The 22193-nt window shown below is 35.9% G+C and overlaps 1 protein-coding gene across 6 annotated transcripts; it reads left to right on the top strand.

Moving 5' to 3' along the window:
• Positions 1–21747, top strand: LOC132286741 (polyadenylate-binding protein-interacting protein 4-like). Of its 6 annotated transcripts, none has more exons than XM_059789124.1 (17): positions 1–444; positions 1317–1497; positions 3317–3478; positions 3552–3713; positions 3869–4005; positions 4682–4872; positions 8657–8834; positions 8928–9164; positions 9709–9836; positions 9979–10051; positions 10166–10199; positions 19147–19478; positions 19708–19848; positions 20667–20765; positions 20869–20931; positions 21253–21307; positions 21385–21747. In XM_059789124.1, exons 2-16 carry the CDS (start codon positions 1428–1430, stop codon positions 21283–21285), a joined length of 2040 nt encoding a protein of 679 aa, XP_059645107.1. In that variant the 5' UTR covers positions 1–444; positions 1317–1427; the 3' UTR covers positions 21286–21307; positions 21385–21747. The 6 variants fall into 6 exon arrangements, with proteins under 6 accessions (XP_059645107.1, XP_059645105.1, XP_059645110.1 ...); XM_059789122.1 differs by having other exon boundaries at positions 3281–3478; XM_059789127.1 differs by lacking the exon at positions 1317–1497 and having other exon boundaries at positions 2–444.
• Positions 21748–22193: the final 446 nt, after the last annotated feature.

Here is a 22193-nt window from a genome sequence, read left to right as displayed (position 1 = left end):
AATCTTTCACAGCTTTTTTCTGAATCAGTTGAGTTATTTTAGGCTTTCCTTATTGACAGAGAACTCTCTCTCTTGTCGCGGAACTAGGGCTTTCTTACGCAGACCGAAAAATCTCCGATCTCCGATATATATATCTCTCTCACACACACATAGTTCACCGCTGGCGCCGTCTTCGTCGACCGACAGCTATCGTCGCGCGGCACATCTTAGCGCCTCTCTGTAGTTTCTCTTCCTCAATCTCTAATCTCTCTCTCTCTCTCTATATATATATATCTCTCTCTATATATATATACACACACACACACACACATACATATATTTAACACTCGCGTCCTGTCACCGTCCCAATCACCTTCGATCCGCTGCTGTTGCGCCGTCGCATCTATTGATTGTGTTCTAAGCGATCGAGTGCAGACACATTTATCTTACTAATTTCTGTCACAGGTAAGAACCCTAGCTCTCGTTAATTTCATTTATGCTTTCAATTAATAGTTTATTGCTATTGAGCTGCTTTATTGGAGTTTGTATTTGCGGGTATGCACTTTTTAGTACGTGTCATTTACAATTATATTGTGGTTTGGTGATTGATTCGGGTTACAGTTATGCATGATAAACTCATTAAGTTGTGATTTTTTGGCCAAGTTGGAACTTTCCAATTGTTTTTAAGTTCTTATCTGTTTTAACACATTTTCTTGATTCTCTTAAATGATTTCTATTTTCGCTGTTTTTTTTATTTTTTATTTTTATTTTTTCCCAGAAGATTGCTTTTTTACTTGAGGATTGTAAATTTAGATTCCCATGTTTGATTTCCTCGTACTAATAATTGAAGAGAATACTGGAAAAATTATAATGATCAAGTGAGGGGAAAACCATGCATAATGCCTGCTAATGATGAAATTCAAGAAACTGGAATTATGTGGTATGGCCATATACAAGGTAGACCCGGAGATGTCTCAGTTAGAAGGGAAACCTCAAAGAGGTCGGACAAAAGTCTCTTGGGAGGAAGTAATTGAAAATGATTTAAAAAATTTAAATCTTAAAGGAAACATAGTGTATAATAAGGAAGAATAAAAAAATAGAATTCATGTGGCCGACCCATTCTAGGGATAATGGCAAGGGTGGTGATGATGAGAAAGAACATGGGAAAAATTATAAAAGAAAAAAAAAAAATAGAAGAGAGCACTGAATGTATTGATTTTTACTTTTAGTAGGATGATTTTTTTGCTAAATTTGTTAGTATTGATGCATGTGAGAATAAGAACTGTTTCATGGTTAATCTATCTAATATGAGCTTGTTTTTGTGTTTGTTTGACTAGTTTTGACCTAAGTCACACAATTCTTCTTCATGGGTACCGCTCTCACGCTCCAAGCGCGCTCTTGCTTTCACGCTCCGCGCTCGCTCTTGCTCTCACTCCGATTCCCATTCTATGCGATTTAGATTTGCCGATTTGGCACTCCCGCTCCCAAATTCGCCCCCGATCCCTCTCTGTGACTTAGGTTTCTACATTTATTTGACTTGGTTTAACTAAAAAATAGAATAACATAAGTGATGCTTAGTTTATCTATTCAGAGACATGTAAAAGCTTATTTATTGTATTTTTTATTAGTGAAGTTTCTCAAAAGTAATTCAAGATGTAAGTATATGATATTAAATTATTAATTACCATGAAGTGTAGCTTTAGAAGTTTCCAGTCATTAATCATAACCATGTGATATTTATCAGTAGGTTAAATGTCGTCAACTCTAGTCAGTTGCTGGGTTTCTTTTTATTTTTATTATATATATATATATATTTAGATTTTTATTTTAAAAAAATAATATGATATTAAGTAGTGAACAAGGAAAGTTTTGAAAAATGCAGTGAAGCCAGTGAGATGGGCGGTAATTGGGTGTAGTTCTTGAAAATGGCTCTGCTGTGTACTTATTTTTCTTCTCAAGAAGGAGAAGCCATTGTGCAGCCTATTGTGTGATAATAGCTAATGGGCGGTTGGTGGGTATAATGCCTTTTGTTTTTCTTTGGGCACACTCCCCTTTTGAGTGCTTTTAATGAAATCTTATAAAAAAATTATAGCTAATGGGCTTGCATTTGGGAGAAGAATATATGTTAAGATTGATTTGTAGATATTTTGTTCAAGTTTGTGCTTGGTTTTCCAAACGATGTAGCCCGAGTTTCTTATACGAGCTTGTATCCTTCTCTATCGAGTGTTGGGTAACTGATTAAACAATTGCTATATAAATTCATACCGGAGATTTTATTTTACTGGTTGAAGGTGGTCCCTGAAAAGCTTAGATATCATTAAATGAGTGGTATCCTGGAAAGGGCAGGCTAATCCATTTGAAAGAACACTAGTATGCCAGGGGCTCCTTCTTAGTGGTCCACAAAGACTGTTGAGTTGATTGGGCCTTCTTCCTCTATTAAGGAAGTTCCAGTTGTTAGGCCTATTCTGTTGGGGTAAATAATTTGAAGTTCTTTTAACTTGCAGTTGATTAAATAAAGTGTTGATTGCACGAAACCTCCTTGAACTATACAAAATTTGCATGTTACCCTGGAATGAAAATTTACCCTATGAATTACTAAAAATTTGCAGATAAGGCCAAGAACCTAACATGCGTTAAGTGGCTGTTAAATGCGTAAAATGCATCCTGAAGTTTTTGAATTGTCCATAAGGTTAATTGCATGTAACCCCACGAACTATAAAGAATCTGTCTATACATGGGGGTGATGTGCATATTTTATAGCTTGGGGGTGTTGGGGAGGGAGGAAGAAGGTTTGGTGTTTTGGGGGGGGGGGGAGGAATCTGTCTATACACGGGGGTGATGTGCATATTTTATAGCTTGGGGGTGTTGGGGAGGGAGGAAGAAGGTTTGGTGTTTGGGGGGTGGGGGGTGTGGTGGGGTTGGTTTGCAATTGGGACCAAGAGGGTTATTGTGGTTTTTTAGGTTACCCAATACGATGAAATTCTCACGTGAAACTTAGTTGTCTATTTCATTAAGTAATTTAATGGATGGGGTGTCTTGGAATTTTTTTTTTTTTTTGATATTTTGCTATATGAAAAAAATTAGTACAGGGGGATGATATGCAAGTTTTTAAGAGTTTAGGTGGTTTTCTACAATTAACCCTTTATCAAATGGAAATTAGGCCACTTACATATGAACTCAGCTCCTCCTATAGGCTTTTATCTTTGCTGATTTTTTCTAGATCCTCGACAACGCCTTATGCAGACTGTAGACTACTATATGCTTTTTCTTGGTTTATGATTAATCTGATTTTACTTTGCAGCAGATTGGATTAATCTGATTGCAAACTTCTTTTCAGTACATTTCCTGTTGCTTTTGAGAATGAATCTGCAGCAAGTTGTACCACCCAGATCGACTGCTAATGGATTTGGCCGTCGAAGAGTTGAAAGAGATATCGGCACTAGATTGGAGAACAATTCACAGTATGGGAAAACAAACCCCAGCAAGTCGATCAATGCGGGTAAAATTGGCAACCTAAAGATAAATTGTTTACTGTAGCGGTACAGTATTCATTCTAACTTCAGTTGGATCAGGTGTGATGAGTGGAAGCAAAGGCAGAGGAAATGATAGTCCTTCACGCGAGCGACTGGTATATTTAACAACATGTCTTATTGGACATCAAGTGGAAGTCCAGGTGAAAGACGGATCTATATTTTCTGGACTATTTCATGCAACAAATGCTGACAGAGATTTTGGTATGTCCTGAAATTTCGGATCTGTTTTAAAGTAATCATTTGTCATTTGCATTGTTGAAGTTGGTTTCCTTAACCCCCATTTATGGAAAAAGTTAATTGGAGTTCTATGCATATTCCGTTTACGTTCGCAATGTTAATTTGGTCGCCTTTTGCAGGAATTATCTTGAAAATGGCTCGCTTAACAAGGGCTGGTTCTTCTCGAGGACAAAAGGCTATTTCAGATTCTGTTAGCAAGGGTCCTTCAAAGACTTTAATTATACCAGCTAAAGAACTTGTGCAAATTATAGCAAAGGTAATGTTGCATTTCTCTAGAGTTGTTTTTAAATATAGGTCAAGTGCAAAAAAAAAAAAACCCTTGTTATACACAAACTGTGCAAAAACCCTCCTGATGTTAAAAAAAAAAAAAACCCTGCATTTTTCAAATTGAGCAAATACTTATCAATTATTATTATTATTTTTTTCAAATTGAGCAAATAAGGAAAATTTCTCAATTTAAAGACTGAAATATCTAAAATGCCCTTGATAAAATAAAAATAAAAAACCTCTTATCTCCGAAAAAACAAAAAGGATATTTTGGGATTTTTATAAAAAAATTTGGTCAAAATTGACGGTCAACAGATATTATGGCGCAATGAGCACACGTTTTTCAAATGTTGAGGAGTTATATGCTCATTCTAAATAGGAGTGTTGTTTTGTGCACAATTTTAATATAACTGGGGAGTTTCTTGCTCTTTACCCTTAAATATTTTACGTCCATAGCACCTATCAAAAAAAAAAATTTTTTTTTGTCCAAATTGGATTCTATTTGGAGCTTCGGCTCAATATTTGAGACTCATGGTTATTTTAGGAGGACTTCAAATAGTAGCTAATATATATATATATATATGACCTCCATGTGTTTTGTTGGATGGACTGCTATTTCTATTGCTTAGGTCTACAGTGATCTAACTGTCATTCAATTGGACCAGGGTGTGTCTGTGACAAGGGATGCAATGACAAATGAGCTCCAACGGGCAAAACAGCAGGACATTTTGCTAGATTCCTCTATTTCACAATCTCGTCAAGTTGAGGCGGAGAGGGAGTTGGAACGTTGGATCCCTGATGAAGATGATCCACAATGTCCCGAATTGGATAATATATTTGATGGCCCTTGGAATAGGTTGTTAACTCGTTTAATTATTCTTATTCTTTTTACAAATCCTTTGAGTAAATTGCCTAGTGATTTCTCTACTTTCCTCAGATTACGTCTGAACATTTCTTATGGTTTCTTTTGGCAACCTTTATATGCTAAACTGAATTTTATGTGTTCTGTAGTTGTACCTTCTGTTACACTTAATAATAACTATTGTGTATCCGATTTTACTCAAGATGATTTTATTCTGGAAACATTTTTGTTGGTTGGACTGTTACCTTTTCTAGTTTTCTAGCCTTCAAACATCATGTATGACATACTACTTCATTCATATCTATTTTATGGTTCCATTCGTTATTTAAGTTGCTGGAATGCTCCTTTTCGGTTAAGTCATAATGTATGAAATTTGATCAGCCATAAGCATTTAAGAATATGAAGTTTAGGCAATTACATGGTGCTGTTATTCTAAGCAATGAACAGACTATTTTTGTTATTCTAATTTTAATAACTTTATATGGAGTAATTAGTCAAGCAATGAAGCACTTTTGTCCTATTAGTTGCTACTGTTGCAGTGGTGAATAGTATTATGTGGAACACATGAAGATTATGCTGGAGTTGGAGAATAAGTTTGGTTTAATTCCTGAGGCTCTTTGTGGAAGAGTCTTCTATCAGGACTATGCAAGAATGCCTGATTCTAGTACAATTTGTTGATACTAAATTGTTTAGAATGCGTGGGTAGATTTTTGTTCTATTTTTAGTTTAAAATATACACTATGAACGAAAATTCTAAATAGCTCCTGTAGAGTATGGGACATGTCTAGAGCTAGTTGGGAAGTTTCATGTTTATGTAGGATTGGATTGAAGGAATATGAGAAACTTACAAGAGATTGTTCTGTTGATGAGGGTTCTGTTCTAAATGTTGAGTTCGTTGTCATCTTTTTATTTTTATTGGATCGAAGGAATATGAGAAACTTAGAAGAGATTGAATTGTTGATGAGGGTTCTGTTCTAAATGTTGAGGTCGTTGTCATATTTTTATTTTTGTATTTATTTGTATGAAATAGTTAACATGCACTTTTATATGGTATCGTCAGTTATGATTTATATTGACAAATAAGTGTACCAGTGTTTTTATAGTTTTGGCAAGTAACTTTGTCTTGCAAATGTGCACACATATCTCCAAAAACCTTGAAGCTCTATTCTTGGTTTGGCTGTCCCAGTCATTTTATCAAGAATAAATTCACTTTTTGCTACATTTTTTCTTGTGCATGTCTCGTTGGTCTTAGTATCCTCATTCTAGCTATACTTGGAGATTATTTTTATTGACTGCTAATCATTCTTTTCCATGATTAAGAACCTTGGCTACAGCGTCAAAAGATGTTATTGCTTAATATTTACCAGCTGTCAACATTTTGCATATTTCAATACAGTTACGTTACTTCTAATTGTTTTGATATCCGTTACTTCTCCATGCTGGTCATTTTATCACAAATGAATTCATTTTTTGCTATGGTGTTTCTTGTATTGCATCTCATTGGTCATAGCATCCTCAGTCAAGCTATACTTAAATTATCTTTATTGACTGCTTATTATTCTTTACCGTGAACCTTGGTTATAGAGTCAAAAGATTGCTCAATATTTACCATCTGTCAATATTTTGTAAATTTCTGTACACTTGTGTCATGTCTATTTCTTCTAACATTTATTACTTCTCCGTCGTGCATGTGTCTCATTGCATCAATGTATCTACTCATAGCCATTTTTTCTGTCTTAAACCAGCTACACAACCACTCTATGCTCCATGTTGCATGTTTTTTTTTAAGATGTGATGAATAACATACAGAGATTTTTCTTCTCTTTTTTGACTTCACTTCATTGCTCGTGGAAGAAAATAGCTCATTCGGAGTTTGGTTGAGCCCTTTTTGATGTAGGACAACTGCAAATACACCCTCTTGCAATCTCGGGCACAATAATTGACATGGGACAATGCTAAAAGGGTGTTTTTGAGGCTGATTACTATTATTAGCTTGATATGGCTAAAGGTTGGTGATGATATGGAGTTTTAGGGCTTGTAAAGGTGTAAGAAAGGAGCAAGGTTTGCTGCTACATGATGGGGGCTGTTCTCCTGGTTATAGTAAATAGTGACTGGTTTTCTTGTGGGTGGTTGGTAAATGATTGAATATGGAAAGGAGTTATGCTTGTTTAAGTGCTATGTTGGTGGATCGAAGTTAAAGGTTATTGGAATTTCTGGACCACACCTATTTTTGGGTTTTGAGTGTCAAGGAAATGGCTTACATTGTAGGGCAAAGATTAGGGTTGTGAGAGTAGGCTTTTAGGTTGAAGAACCAATGAATTTTTTGGCCAATTTTGACTAAAATAGTATATCATATTTGTGGAGAATCAAATAAAAGCCAGAGAAGTAGCAATTAGAAGGAGATCCTAGAAATTATTCCTAGGTCTTCTGGGCATTTCACTTTGGGTTATGGTTGCAATTGCACAATTCCGACGAGCTTCAAAAGCTTTGATTTTTGATTTTTATTTTTTATATACATATGCTTTATTTCGTTCCAACCTATTAACAAAAAATAAGAAAAGTTAAGTCTAGTTCTGGCCCTACTAGGACTGGGTTTTCATATTGAGAAACGTAGAGAGTAGAGACTTTGTTTAGTGTAATATATATAATTCTAGTAAAGTCCACGCTATATTCCCAAATACCACAACTTGATGCAAATTATGTCCCAGAGATCCTTAATACACAGTACATTAAGAAAAATCATTCTTTTACTTATCAAAAAAAAAAAAAAAATACACAGTACATTAAGAAAATTTTGAATCACTAAATAATCTGGACTCGAAGTTAGAACATTGAAAATATAGATAAATCTATACCAGCATTAAATTATGTTAAGAAGACATAAAAATGGACTCTACTTGCAAGGTCCTAAGTGGGCCTTTCAAATTTTGAGATTTCTTTTTTCTTGAGTTTCTTATAAACTGCGTCACTTTCCAATCTTTACATGGCATCAACTTGATTTTTTTTTTTGGATACCTTTGTAAGTCTTAAATTATTATATACCAAAGTAACTTAGCTTGACCCGATGTTGAATAAAACAGTAGTTGGTGCAACTGTTGTTCTTTGTCACTTTTGCAGCCATACAAGGCACTAGAATGTTTTCCTCATTCGTTAATGTATTCACTATTTTGAGATTTATTAAGTAATAGAACCGAGAAGATTACGTGATTTGATCAAGCAATAGAATCAAGAAGATTAGGTGATCACATTAATTGAATGGCCTCAATGAAAGTATTGTCCTAAAAACCATCTTTATATCCTTTTCCCCAACGAATATTCAACTTTTGATAAACTAGTCTTTTAGGAATCATTTTAATTCAATAGGCATTACTGTTTTTTAGTTCTACATAAATCGAAATCTCTTGTAGTTAACTTCAATATTTAGGTAGAATAAAATTTTCATCCTTACATATGCTCATCACCTGTAGCGCAATTTCTGGATCCTATTTGTTTAACATGATTTAAGTCGAAGCAATGCGGTTAAAGTCATAGACATGATGCTATGAAAAAAATTGAGGCACTAAAGGAATGTGGCTTAACGTATTGAAGTAGAGCTAATTGCCTAACAAAAACGGGTGTCTACACATAGTGGTATGCAAAGAAGATTGCTGTTGTCAAATTCAGATTGTTGGGTTGAGGCCAATTTAGTGTATGCGTGATTTTAAATTCAAATATTCATTTACTAATGAAATTAGTTGACTGCAGTTTCTCAGTCAATTTTATTAATTGTACTTATTAGGGGCTGGGATCAATTTGAAGCAAACGAAGCGTTGTTTGGGGTAAAGAGCACATTTGATGAGGAACTGTATACAACAAAACTTGAGAGAGGTCCTCAGACGAGAGAGTTGGAAATGGAAGCTTCCAGAATAGCCAGAGAAATTGAGGGTGAGGAAACTCAAGACCTCCATTTAGCAGAGGTGAGATCATCCTAACCTCAGTTTATGACCTCTTTAGCTATTTTTCCCCAAGATTTTCTCCTTATTTCATGCTTCACATGTTCTTTTTACTAGGAAAGAGGCATTCATCTTCATGAAAACTTTGATATTGATGAAGAAACCAGATTCTCATCGGTCTTTAGGGGGGTTGATGACAGTGGATATGATGACCATGAAGATATATTGTTGGATTCACGCAATACTGAAACCTTTGGAGATGACTCTGGTTCCGCTGTTAGCAGGGCTTTTACTGACTTGACCAGTGGGAAAAGTAATGTTGGAGCTCAATTGTCATCACACTCTTCATCTATGGTATGGTATTCTCCCAACTTTTTAATCAATTTTTTTTTCTTTCCCAATCATGGATAACTGTACAAATTTGCATTATTTTCTTTCTGATCAGTTCTTCTAGCTAACCAACTAAATGGATTTACCTCAGTACATGAGGCAGGAGATATAACCTTTTTCTCCAAGCCTCATTTCTAAGGTTTTAACGGTAACTAGTACCCTACTGTAAACCCAGCTTAAAAGCATTTGTTATGTTGTAAAATATTCATTAAGTAGGTGTAATGGCCTTGAGCCCTTGACAAGCAATTGCAAATGTTCAGTCTATGCCAACTGGAAGACTTTCCCAGAACATCATCTTGTCATCTGAATAAAATTAACTGACTGGCTCTCAAACATCGATTTCAAGCTTTTTTTCCCCTTTGTTTGTCTGCATGTGCGTGAGTGTGTGTAATATGTCCATTGTTTACTTACTTTTCGCCATCCATATTCTTATTCTTGAATATGGTGACTTGGCCTCTTCTAATCTAAGATAATTATTATTTTTCTTTTTGTCTTTTGTTGTACGCAGGAAGAGATACAATCTTCTCAGACAAGTACTGGCAGGGATTTATACCGGTCTGGTTCTAGTGATAATGCCAGACAGCTGTCATCTGAACAACTTTCAGAAAAGTTCTCAGCCTTTGATGTTGAAAGCAGGTTCCTTCTTGTCTTTGCTGATTATATGTTGATCTTGAATACTGATGATATGTTGCTTGTATTGTCATGAGAACTGACAGACTGATATTTTTATTCTTCAATTGCTATCACGTGTAACTTATTCAATATTCTCTAACTATAGGATTCAAGAGAACCAGTCCAGTGAACAGCACGCTGGAAGTAATTACATTAAGGAGTATGTAGAAAAGCTGACGGTGAGTTATGGTTTGACTAATCCATGTACATTCGAGGTGCCTCTTTTCGTTGCTTTTGGTTTGTTTGCTAATAGATGCTTCGTAACAACTTTATTTCTATACACGCTGATGCAGTTAGCCGAGGATGCACGGACATCAAAATCCGAGGGTGAGTAAACTTTCTTGCCTATAGCTTTCAGCTAATGCAGATATCTCTGCCTAGATGAATCGCGCAAGATACAACTTTTTCTCTGTTTAACTGTACTGCATTATTTGGTTGAGCTCTATCTCTTACCTTCTAAACAAATTAACTTTATATTTTTAGTGGTGCTTCCTCTACTTCATTGTATATGTACATACGACTTAAGTCAGTTTTCCTGAAGGCATCATTCCTAATTTCTCCCTCTCTTTGTTATTGGTAACCTTATCTCATCGCTCATAATCTGTCAGGCCCCGCTCCCCACTGCGCGTGAGATAACTAGCATTTATAGAAACCACCAACCAAAAATTTACTTTCTCAAACCATTAACAGCTCCAAGACTCAAATTCATCTCTAGGACATTCCAAGTTAAATTAAAATTCAAGTTCACCAAACATTACTCACCAAAATGCTCCATCAGTCAAATAGTGCTTAGGCAACCTCAAAGAAAGAACAATGAGATAAAAATCTATTAACTAAAGTCATCGAACACTTCACGGACACCTTATAGTTTTATGTAGATTGCTAACCCTTCTAGCACCTGTAAGTTTTTTAGAAGAAAATAGGGTGAGCTAAACGAGCCCAGTAGGCTTCCGGATTTACTGAAGAATAGATAAATTTTTAGTAGAAAAACATTTCTTTGAACAATTGACCGAATTTTTTTTTTTTACACTTTTTAGAAAAAGGAACTGAACAATGGGATTAAGGAGCTGAATCTTAGTAAATGATAATAATAATCATAATCCAACATGTATTTTCTAGCTACAAACTTTAAAATCACCAAGAATAAATACTCAAATAATACATTCCGAACAGCAAATCCGAGGAGATCATCGATACAATAACTGGTCCAACAATGTGTACCCTATGCGCCTTTAGGGACCTTCCCCTGGGACCACCGCCCCTGTCCTTCGGCTTTATGGGGCTCGCACCCAGGGACCGTGAACACCCCCTCAGCCCTCGTTAAACCCGGGCCGTTTAAGGTATTTCAACCTAAGGGAGTTCTTACCCTACCTATTTCATGCTAGACACATACACAATTGAGGGACCCAAAGCCAAATATCAACGTAGATAACTTTATACCATTTTCATTCCACAAACTATTTTTGGTCCACAACCATAGGCCCATAGCTCATACTAGAAAATCCATTGAAAATAGAGTACTTCATTTCAAATGATGAAATAAATTTATGGAGAAACCATTAAATATCTGTTTTCATCTTCCAAACTTTCTTTCTCAAATAAAAAATAGGTAGGATCTAAAATTACTCAAAGACACTGTTGTTCTGAATAGTTTCAGCAAAAACAACCCATCTTTAAAAATTCATAAAAAATAAAATATTAGCTCAAATGACATGAGACTAAAGCCATTAGAAAGCTAAATTATTGAAGGAAAAAAGTATTATAATTCTTTCCAGAATTTCAGTTTCCACAGCCGTTCTGATGATACAAATTCAAAAATTTGTAACAAATTCAATTCTCAACATTTTAAATTCAAATCAAAACCCAGAAATTCTTTAAGTAGTGTAATTTAATACTGCAAAATTTCAAATATAAATAACAATTCAAAATATATTATTTTCAGCTCTAAACCAAAATCATTCAATTCAGAAATGTTTTTTTTTCAACACAGATAGCCAATTTAAGGTCTAATAATTCACAATCATTTTCATGCTAAATAAAACAATTTGATAATCAAATTCCATAGTTTTCACGTGAGGAAAACAACTTGTAGAAGTTTCTATTATTTTAGCTATTGGAAACCAACAATTTAATTTTCAAGAAGTTTAAAAGAGAAGGATAACCTACCTTTCTTTGAAGTTTTTTCCCCAATCTTTGCTTTCCATTTCTTTTCCTCTTTTCTTCTTTATTCTTCTCTCCTCAAAATTGCCACTTCTAAGAAACCTTAGAACTGTAAGAGCAATTCCAAACAACCCTCATGCCCTGGAACCAAACAATACACAACCTGTTCTTACCATGCAGAAACTCGCAGAGAAGTTGGCCAAATTGGGTCTTTGCTATATGTCTTTTTTCTTCTCTCATTCTTTCTCTCTCTATCGTTTGGACCAAGAGTTTCTGTTCTCTCCTGTGCTCCCCTTTATTTTCTACCAATATATACACAGTACAATTCACTAGAACCATATAGAAAGCTTCCTTTAGAAGCTGAAGTTACTTTTATAATATATAAATATAGGTACAGGTGTTTCTAATGTGGGGTGTAGAGATCCTCCACTTGCTCTTGATGTGACACATGCATCCTTCCTCCTCTCCTTTTTTTTTTTTTGTTTTTTTGTTTTTTTAAGCTTTGTTAGCGTGTCTATATATTATCTTACCTTACCTAATAACCTCATCAGGTCAAGTGGTTCCGGAGAATTCTTTTGATAACTTTGCTGAGCTAATAGTACCATATTGTATTATACAAAGATGAATCTAGCTGTCCATGCTAAGACCCTCTCACATTAATTTGTTCAGTCCAAACGAGTGTATGGGTCAAACAAGTGGACACGTTATCTTAGTGTTGGCACACCTAATACAGTCATGCAGTAACACATACATCCTCACACTAGCCCACATATATTCTACAAGAAGGCTCCACAATACCTGGCATTAAAGAATCGCCACCATCACTCACCAAAGAACCTTGTTTTGAAACTTGGGGTATTACTCATCCATCTTAGCATTTTCATTTCATCTACATGAATGTTGTTGTTCTTGTTTCTTTTCCTTTTTCTTTCTTTCGTTTTTTTTTTTTTTTCATTCTTATATATATATATATATATAATGCTAACACAATGCTCTGTGTAAGATATCTGACTTAATGAATATCCTATAGGATTTTCCTATTAACTTATTGATATATATTCATATATATATATATATATCTTTTTTTTCAGTGATAACTCATTGATACTCCTTTATCACATATAATACCACTAACTATTAATTACATCATATATCTCTCAGTCCTATTGATTCTAAATATTGTAAAAAAGAAAAAAAGAAAAGGAAATGATATACATATTCCACTTGTCTTCACTTGCACTCTACTTGCTTTTTTCTTTAAAGGAAATAACATAATTGTCCTGTAAAAACTTACACATTCCACTATTTTTAAAAAAAATTCTCATATACTCCACTTTTGAGGGGTAAATTTGTCATTTTATTTATTAAAAATGCTGGTGGAGTGGCAGTGTAGAAAGTTGATTGCCAAAATGATGTCCCTATTGAGAATTGATATCTTGAAAATTACTCATATACTCCACTTTTGGGGGTAATTTTGTCATTTCATGTATTAGAGATTCAAGTGGAGTGGAAGTTTAGAAAGTAGAGAGGGAATTTGATACGCCCCTTAAAAATGGTTATTTTAAGTAATCAGTTGGTTTTAAATTGTTATCATTATATTATTTTTTTCTGAAATACTAGGTTTTACCACAATATATATATATATATATAAATTCAATATATTTATAAGCCTTTTAACTCTATTGTATTGCTCAATGTTTCTTATTTTACTGCTTAGAGTCTTAGACTTTCTTAGAAATATCCAGTACTGTTATATATAATCGGTAAACAACATAAGCCATGGAGTTGTCTCGATTCCCGATCAAATTATGATAAGAATATGATTATATATGTTCCATTTGGAGCTTCTGATGTAGGTTAACCACCTTGAAATATAGTTTATAAATAGCAGCATTGCAGAACCTCGATCAGTTTCAGGAGTATGGATTACCAAGTGGATAAAGGGTGGTCATTAGTCACGAGCAAATTTTTGGTCAGGAATGAGTATTGAAATCATGTAGAGTGCATATTGAAGTTCATATGGAAGTGGCGACTCCTTATAGGTTACAACTATATTGTTGTTCGTCCGGTAATATTCATGTCAGCATTTGATATGACTTCCCTGATTCTGTTTTTAATATGATTATCTTGAAAAATCAGGAGGGACTACCTATGCCAGGAACATTGAATACTTCATCTGCTGCTTCTACTGTGGTAGAGAACAGTGGCAGCAGCCTTTTAAAGTATATAAAAGGCGTGGCAAGGAGGGTTCTAAGGCTCAAACCTTAATTTGGCACATGCTAGACGATGGGGGTCCACTTGGAGTCTAGGGGGTTTGGTCAAATTGCATTATTTTGGTAATTGCATTAATTATGGTTGAATTTCGTTGTTTTGGTAAATTACATCAATTAAGTTATTTGTTACTTTATTAAGCTAGAGGCAACTTTTGATTACCTCCATTGTAGGGTAATCCAAGGGTCATTCTTTATTATAAAAAGGATATTATGTAATTCTGATTACCCAGTCAATGAATGAATACAAATATCCTTTTGAGGTTTCTTTGTTAGTGATTCACAAATTCTGAGGGTGTGAGGCCTTCTCTAAGTGTGATACCTAGGCCCTGTTGGAGTGATTCCAATAGGTTTTTTCTTGTTTTCAATCCTCTCTCTCTACCCATCAGTTTATTTGAATTTCCAGCCACTTCTTTGTTTTGCTTCATTAAGTTTCTCACTAAAATATGCAACAAGATGATGTCCTTGACTGAGCACGCCTCCAATTCCAACCTGTGAAGCATCACAGGCAATTTCAAACACTTTGAGAAGTCTGGAAGGCGCAAAATAGGAGCTGCACTCATTCTTTTCTTCACTTCTTCGAAAGTCTGTGCTGCTGCCTTTGTCCAAACAAACTGGCTGTTCTTCATATAATTGGTGATAGGGGCCATTACTGTGCTGAAATTTCTAATAAATCGCCGATAGAATGAAGCTATCCCATGAAAACTCCACGCTTCCTGCAATGTGCTGGGAATTGGCCAATCTAGAATCGCTTTCACTTGATCAGGATCAGCTTCTACCCCTTTGGAAGAAACAACAAAGCCCAAAAACACCACACTTGGCAACATGAAGGAACACTTCTTCAAGTTCATGTAAAGCTTCTCTTGGCGGAGAACTCTCATAACTTGTTGAAGGTGGGAAATATGTTCCTCCCTCGTTCTGCTGTAGATTAAAATATCATCCAAGTGAACAACCAGAAATCGACCAATAGAGGGCTGCAATACCTGAGTCATGAAGCGCATGAATGCACTAGGGGCATTGGAAAGATCAAATGGCATAACAAGCCACTCATAGAGTCCATCTTTTGTCTTGAAAGCTGTCTTCCATTCATCCCCGGGCCTTATGCGAATTTGATGGTAGTCGCTTTTCAGATCTATCTTTGAAAATATACAAGAACCAGCCACCATGTCTAGCAAATCATCGATTCAAGGAATAGGAAACCAATACTTGATTGTAATCTTGTTGATGGCACGACTGTCAACACACATGCGCCAATTACCATCCTTCTTTGGTGTGAGCAAAGCTGGGACGACACAAGGACTTAAGCTTTCACGGATAAATCCTTTCGACATCAACTCATTAACTTGCCTCTCGGCTTGCTCGCTTGGATTCAAATGATAAGCTGGAAGGTTAGGCAATGGAGACCCTGGTACAAAGTCGATCTCATGCTGGATATTACATAGAGTTGGGGAGAACTTTGGGAGACAAATCCGAGAAATCTGACTGCAAGTTGGCGACCTCTGATGGCATTGAAGAATCATGAACAACAGCAGTTTCTTTGATTTCCCTTGCTACAACAGCATATATTACACCAGTCTCTTTACTTTCCAATTGAAACCTCTTCTTGGAAAGAAGATTGAGGGATTTTTTCTTGCTTTTTGCATCATTTACAGCCTGTCCACCTTTATATTTTTCCATTTCACCTGAAAACATAGGCTTCAAAATAATCTGTTTGTTGTTAAACAAGAAAGTGTATGTATTCTCCTTCCCACAATGATACACATCTTGATCATAAATCTAAGGCTGCCCAAGGAGAATATGTGTCACTTTCATGGGAATTACATCACACCAAACAGATTCATTATAAGCTCCACAAAGGAAAGAAACGAGACAACGTTGAGTTACCGGAATAGAAGTACTATCTATCCATGCCACTTTGAATGGTTGTGAATGTGGTTGGACTGAAAGCTTAGGCGCTCAACCGTGGCTGCAGACACCACATTCATGCAACTTCCGCCATCAATAATGACCTTTCGAGCTTGATTCCCACAACGAACTAGCATTTGAAAAATAGATTTGTGTCGCCAATCTTCATCTTCAACTTTAGGGGCTGCAAGGATGTGCCTCACGACGGAGATTAATGGAACATCTTCATCCTCTTCTAGATCATCAGGGTTGTAGGTCCCATAGTCAAACATGTTCCCATTGTCGTCTCCCCCTTGTTCTTCTGGCTCTTCTTCATGCATTATCTCAATGTGTAAATTTTTCTTTGGACATTGGTATGCCAGGCGACCTGTTTCTCCACATTTGAAGCACTTGTTATCCATTCTACTACCTTTGCTGGCCACAAAACTCTTCCCTTTAGGATCAGCCATGTTAGAAAAGGGCAGTTTTGATCAGCATTTCCACCATTCGGCTGCGCTGCTACTGATTGTGTGCTGCGATTTCCATCACTGGACTTTTTGGGTGCTGCCTCCCAGGTTTGATATCCAGATCTTCGAGCCGTTTGATAACTCAAGTACTCCTCCATGTCCAATGCAACCTGAAAAGCATGTTCAACACCATATAATGACTGGCGAAGCAATTCTCTTCTGATACCAGATCTTAGACCAGCCTTGACTCTTGCAAGTGTTTGCCGCGGGTCTTCCACAACTTGACTTTTAGTCTTTAACTCATAAAATCTTTGCATGTAATTTACTACTGACATGCTACCCTGCTTTAGATTGATAAGTTGATCACACAGTTTGTCACGGTAATTGGCCGGCATGTATTTCTCTCGAAGCTTTGCCTTCATTTCTTGCCATTGCTGATTGGTGGTTGTCCCAGCCTCCTAATATCCCCTTCAACACCAGTCCACCATATTTTTGCTAGGCCCACAAGCTTCATTCTAGCAAATCTCACTCCACGATCATCACTCATATCATACCAATCAAAATATTCTTCAATCGAAGCAAGCCAATCCGAAAATACAGTAGGATCAACCTTACCTTCAAAATCTGGCACCTCCATTTTAATTTTCTTTGTGATATCCCCAGCGTTAGTATGTGGCACACGATAATTCATTCCCAGCAGATTTCTCGGAAACTTGAACATTGGGTGTGGTGGTGGATCAGCCCTCATATTCTGCCTTTGCTGCACAGTTAAAGAATGTTGTTGCTCTTGACCACTGCCATCATTTGTACTGGATGCAGTTACTTGTTCAACAGAAGCAAAATTGTTAATAGGTTGACACATTCAAGCTTCTAACTCATTGAATCGGATATTCAACCCATTAAGCTGCTCCACAAGCTTAAATATCAGCTCATCTCGCTGATAACTACCCGATCTTTCATTTCCTGATTGTGTCGACATGATGTCAACTCAGGCTCTGATATCAAAAACTGATGTAGGACAAGGGAGAAGCCTTAAATAGTTAAGAACAAAGAGTTCAGAGGTTGAAAGTCCAAAGAACTAACTCTTAAATTTGGAGGTTCGATAGTAGAAATGTAGAAAAACAAAGGAGAAGTGGCTGGAAATTCAAATAAACATATTGGTAGAGAGAGAGGATTGAAAACAATAAAAAACCTATTGGAACCAACATCGCCTAGGTATCACACCTAGAGAAGGCCTCACACCGTCAGAATTTGTGAATCACTCACAAAGAAACCTCAAAAAGTATATTTTTATTCATTTATTGACTGAGTAATCAGAATTACATAATATCCTTTTTATAATAAAGGATGACCCTTGGATTACCCTACAATGGAGGTAATCAAAAGTGGACTCTAGCTTAATAAAATAACAAATAACTTAATTGATGCAATTTACCAAAACAATGAAATTTCACCATAATTAATGCAATTACCAAAATAATGCAATTTGACCAAACCCCCTAATCATGCAAGACTCCAAGTGGACCCCCCATAGTCTAGCATGTGCCAAATTAAGGTTTGAGCCTTAGAACCCTCCTTGCCACACCTTCTATTTGCAATTGAAATTGCTAGGATGCCAGAAGGATAGGCTTCTAAAAAGTTGTTTACATTTAAATGATGGAAAATGTCTAATGTGTCTGGAATATGAGTTCCTGTCTTAAATTAATTAGTGATTTTGAAAACTTCATGTGCATCCGCTGCCGTAGTTGCAATTTGGATCTGGAATTGCTTGGATGCCGACTTTTTCTAGGCAGTTATGAACATTAACATAATTTTAGATTTCTCTACTATATCTGGCATATGGATTCCTGCCTTAAATCTACCAAAGATTTTGGCATGTGTGTGCTTGCATCTGACTCTATAACATGTTTCATATATATATATATTTTCCTAAATAACATGTTTCATATATTAATATTCCCCTTTCTAACTCTTCTACAATGCAATTTTTGTTAGTGTCAAACCTTAGACACAAATCGAAACTGGCTTTCTTGTCTTTTTGTGGGCTTGTCTAAAATGTCTGTTATCCTCTTCAGAAATAACTATAAAGCCTAATGCATAGGATCTGGTGTCTCGGTCACTAACTCATATGGTCGAGTTCGTGTCAAACTTAATAATTGATTATTAAGTATCAATGATACATGGAAGTTAAGGGCTACCTGTTCGTTGATCCTAAATTTTCTGCTGTGCAATTTTTGAATCAAATTTTTTAGTCTCTGGGATGTTTTTATTTTCTTGCAGATTCCACTGGTACAGTGCTTATTCGAACCCCAATAAATAATTAATTATCAATACACTTGGAAGTGCGATTTATCGCTGTAAACGTTGATATCAATATCATTCTTTACATTAATTTGCATGAATTCATTTTCTTTACCAGCGATAAAATCTTTCATGTGATTGTCATATCATCAAATTTGATGTTTTCACCATCGAAAACAATTGTTTATGCAGATTCACAGTCATCACTGAGTGCAAAGAAAGATGGCTCTGATAAAGGGGGATTATCACCAAATGCTGTCGCATATGCTCCCTCTCATGTTTCGTCATCCAAGTCTCAGGAGAAGACAAGTTCTCCTAGTGACACATTGGAGGATGCAGCATCTATCAGAACACAAGGAGCAACGCAATCTGCAGCCTCTCGTGGACGACCTGGTAGTTCTACCTCATCTACTTCAGATTGTGGAGGTGCTGCCTCTGCTTTGAGTGCTCCTCCTGCAATATCACCCAGCTCATCATTGAATTCATTGTCTTCAGAAAAGTCAACCCTGAATCCCCATGCTAAGGTGGGATTTACTTTAATTTTTTCTTTTTCCTTTTCTTTTATTTAATTTTTTGATGAGGTGTACCCCCTTCTCAAGATAAAATGGAGGACTGCCCCAGCCCTCCCCAAACTTCCACCCCCAAATCGGACGCACACACACTTGCATGTGCTTTTGCCTGTAAGCGTAATAAGCATATCATTTAATAAATCTTGCTATATCTTGTTTCATCTCCTTTTGATTGTTTTTACAGGAATTCAGACTTAATCCCAATGCAAAAAGTTTCATCCCAACGCAGACACCATTAAGGCCTTCCTCTCCAGTGTCTGATGGTTCCTTTTATTTTCCATCTAATGTTGCCGCTGTCCCTCAAATGCATGGTGTGCCTATTGGGGTGAGTAGTTCAATATATCCAGTTTGTGCCTTAACCGGTTTTTTAGTTCCAAGTTACAGAATGATAGCCAAGGTGTGATATGGACCATTTTGACAAGTTACCTATGCCTGCTTCATAACACAGCTGTGTTTGTGTGCGTGGATCAAAATTTGTTTTTAATACTTGAATCCTGTCTACATTACTAATTAGCCTGGCTCCTGAAGATTTGTCCATATGTAGTGTTCGTTAATGCCAGTCTGAGTTTTCTTTGCTGAGATATTTGTTTTTTTGGTTTCCACCTATATTTATTATGACGTGGAACAAATTAGTTTTTTTTAATTTATTTTAGGTTTTGTTTTGTTTAATTGTTCCTTTTTGGACACTGCTTCTCCATAGTATTGTTTGGTGCAATGATGATCCTTTTTATAATGGAGTTAGTTTTCTCTCTATTATGCCTATAATGCGATCGTATCTGGGTTCCATTTTTTATGAACTTAGTGGTTAATTTAGGCTTTATAATTTAAGAATAAGTAGACATGAGCCATCATGGAGTCAAGCTTGCTATTTTAATCAATCTTTTGTATATATTGCCATCTTCTTATTCTATGAAGTTCAATATTATTAGGAGTACTGGTGAAGATTTAGGGCATCAATATGAATGGTATTTCATTAGGAACATATGTGAACGCATGAAAAGTGGCGCATTTGTGTTTGTTGGAAAAAGAAAATGCAGTTCCAAAACTCTTAGATGGGCAATAAAATGTCCATAGCATGATTCTTTATAGTTATGGGGCATACTTTAGGGTTGATCAACAGTATCAATTACATTCTGTTCTCAGATTGGACCATCATTTCCTGGACACCAGCCTGTTTTATTCAATCCGCAGGCCGCGCAAATGCAATCACCGCAGGCGTATTTTCATCCAAATGGACCTCAGGTACGCATGCTTTGTGGTTATTTTGGGGCTGTGTGGGTATTCTTCTCCACATTTTGTTGTGAAAAAAGACTGATTGTAATATTTGTACTCATTGTCATTGCAGTATGGGCAGCAGATGATTCTTGGTCACCCTCGTCAAGTCTTGTACATGCCAACATATCCCCCTGTAAGAAAATTTCTTTTCTTTTTACATGTTAGTAGTTTAAGGAAGTCATGTTCTATTTCTGAAATTATCTAGGTGGAGTTTGTTTCCAATACCATACCACGAGACTGAGCACTGATACTTTCTAAACGATTGCGAACTTATTCAAATTCAGAAGGCAACTTGTTCTCCATTGGACAATTATTATATGACTGCTTTACTTTCTTTACAAATTGGAAAATATAGAAATATGCACCTTTCCTTCCACTGAACCGTATGGTGGGGTGTTATTAAATACGCTCACTGATCCGCCATGGTTATTTTAACTGTTCTTTTTTATCTCAGGAATCACGTACCCCAGTTTTGACTAGTGACTGATTGGATCCTCCATGCTCGTCATGTAGAATAATCTCCTTCATCCTTGCAATTGGATCAAATATTAAGCAACTTATTTGAGTTAATACTTTGTTTTGACAGGAAATGCCATACAAAGGAAGAGACTTTTAGCCAGTTCGTTGACCTACTGCGTTCTTGGAAACTTGCTGTGCTTGTAACAAATAAAACTTCTGAGAGCAGACTGATTGGAACAATTTTCAGATTCCAGATACCAAAGTCACAGCGGCTGATGAGACGGGATTGTTCTCAAGCACCATTTGTGCCAGTTGAAGCTTTTAGTATTTCTGGGATAAAAAGAATTTGTTGTAAGCTTCGGCGTACTATTGACCTGTCAATGTCCTTAGCATGTAGTAAGTACCTTTTAATATTATTATTATTTTTTGTTTAAAAAAAGTTATTTGGGATCTATTGATGGAGCATAGAAAAGTTTTGCATTTTCTTAAACATCGTTCTTTGATTTTTCCATAGCCGTGTCTGGCAGTGGAATGCTATAAGTTAATATGGTGATTGTGTTATTATTTTATAAGATTTGTAGTTTAAGAAATATGAACCTTCCGGTACTCTCTCTTCTTCACCATTTCGCAGGTATTGTGCGGTGGTTGTGTTAATTAGCTAAAAAGGGATTGTTTAAGCAACATGCAGCTAGAGTGCACATGGTTGGTTTTGTCTGTTTCTAGGATAAACAAGAATGGTATAAAACTGGAACCAACGGTTTCAAACCGAACCGATAAAACTATTGAAAATGTAAGTTATTGGTTTGGTTCGGTTCGGCTGTTTGATGTCAAAAATTGAAATTTTATATATGATTATCCTATTTATTATCATGTGGGGGAGGTTATATTCTCTACCAATAAAATTATATATATATATATATATTATATATAATATTA

Source organism: Cornus florida, unplaced genomic scaffold (assembly GCF_030987335.1).
Source record: "Cornus florida cultivar Cherokee Brave unplaced genomic scaffold, ASM3098733v1 CherokeeBrave_3.0.0_Hap2_Chr11, whole genome shotgun sequence".
Lineage (NCBI taxonomy): Eukaryota > Viridiplantae > Streptophyta > Magnoliopsida > Cornales > Cornaceae > Cornus > Cornus florida.
Note: the sequence above shows the minus strand (reverse complement) of the source record. Positions and strands in the feature narration are given on the sequence as shown.

What these genes read in the sequence shown, in the direction of transcription:
- LOC132286741 (XM_059789122.1), top strand. Translation starts at nt 1,428, where the DNA reads ATGCGATTTAGATTTGCCGATTTGGCACTCCCGCTCCCAAATTCGCCC. An exon ending in AAATGCTGACAGAGATTTTG is followed by an intron (nt 3,714 to 3,868) that starts GTATGTCCTGAA and finishes CGCCTTTTGCAG; the next exon opens with GAATTATCTTGAAAATGGCT. An exon ending in ACGGACATCAAAATCCGAGG is followed by an intron (nt 10,200 to 19,146) that starts GTGAGTAAACTT and finishes TTGTTTATGCAG; the next exon opens with ATTCACAGTCATCACTGAGT.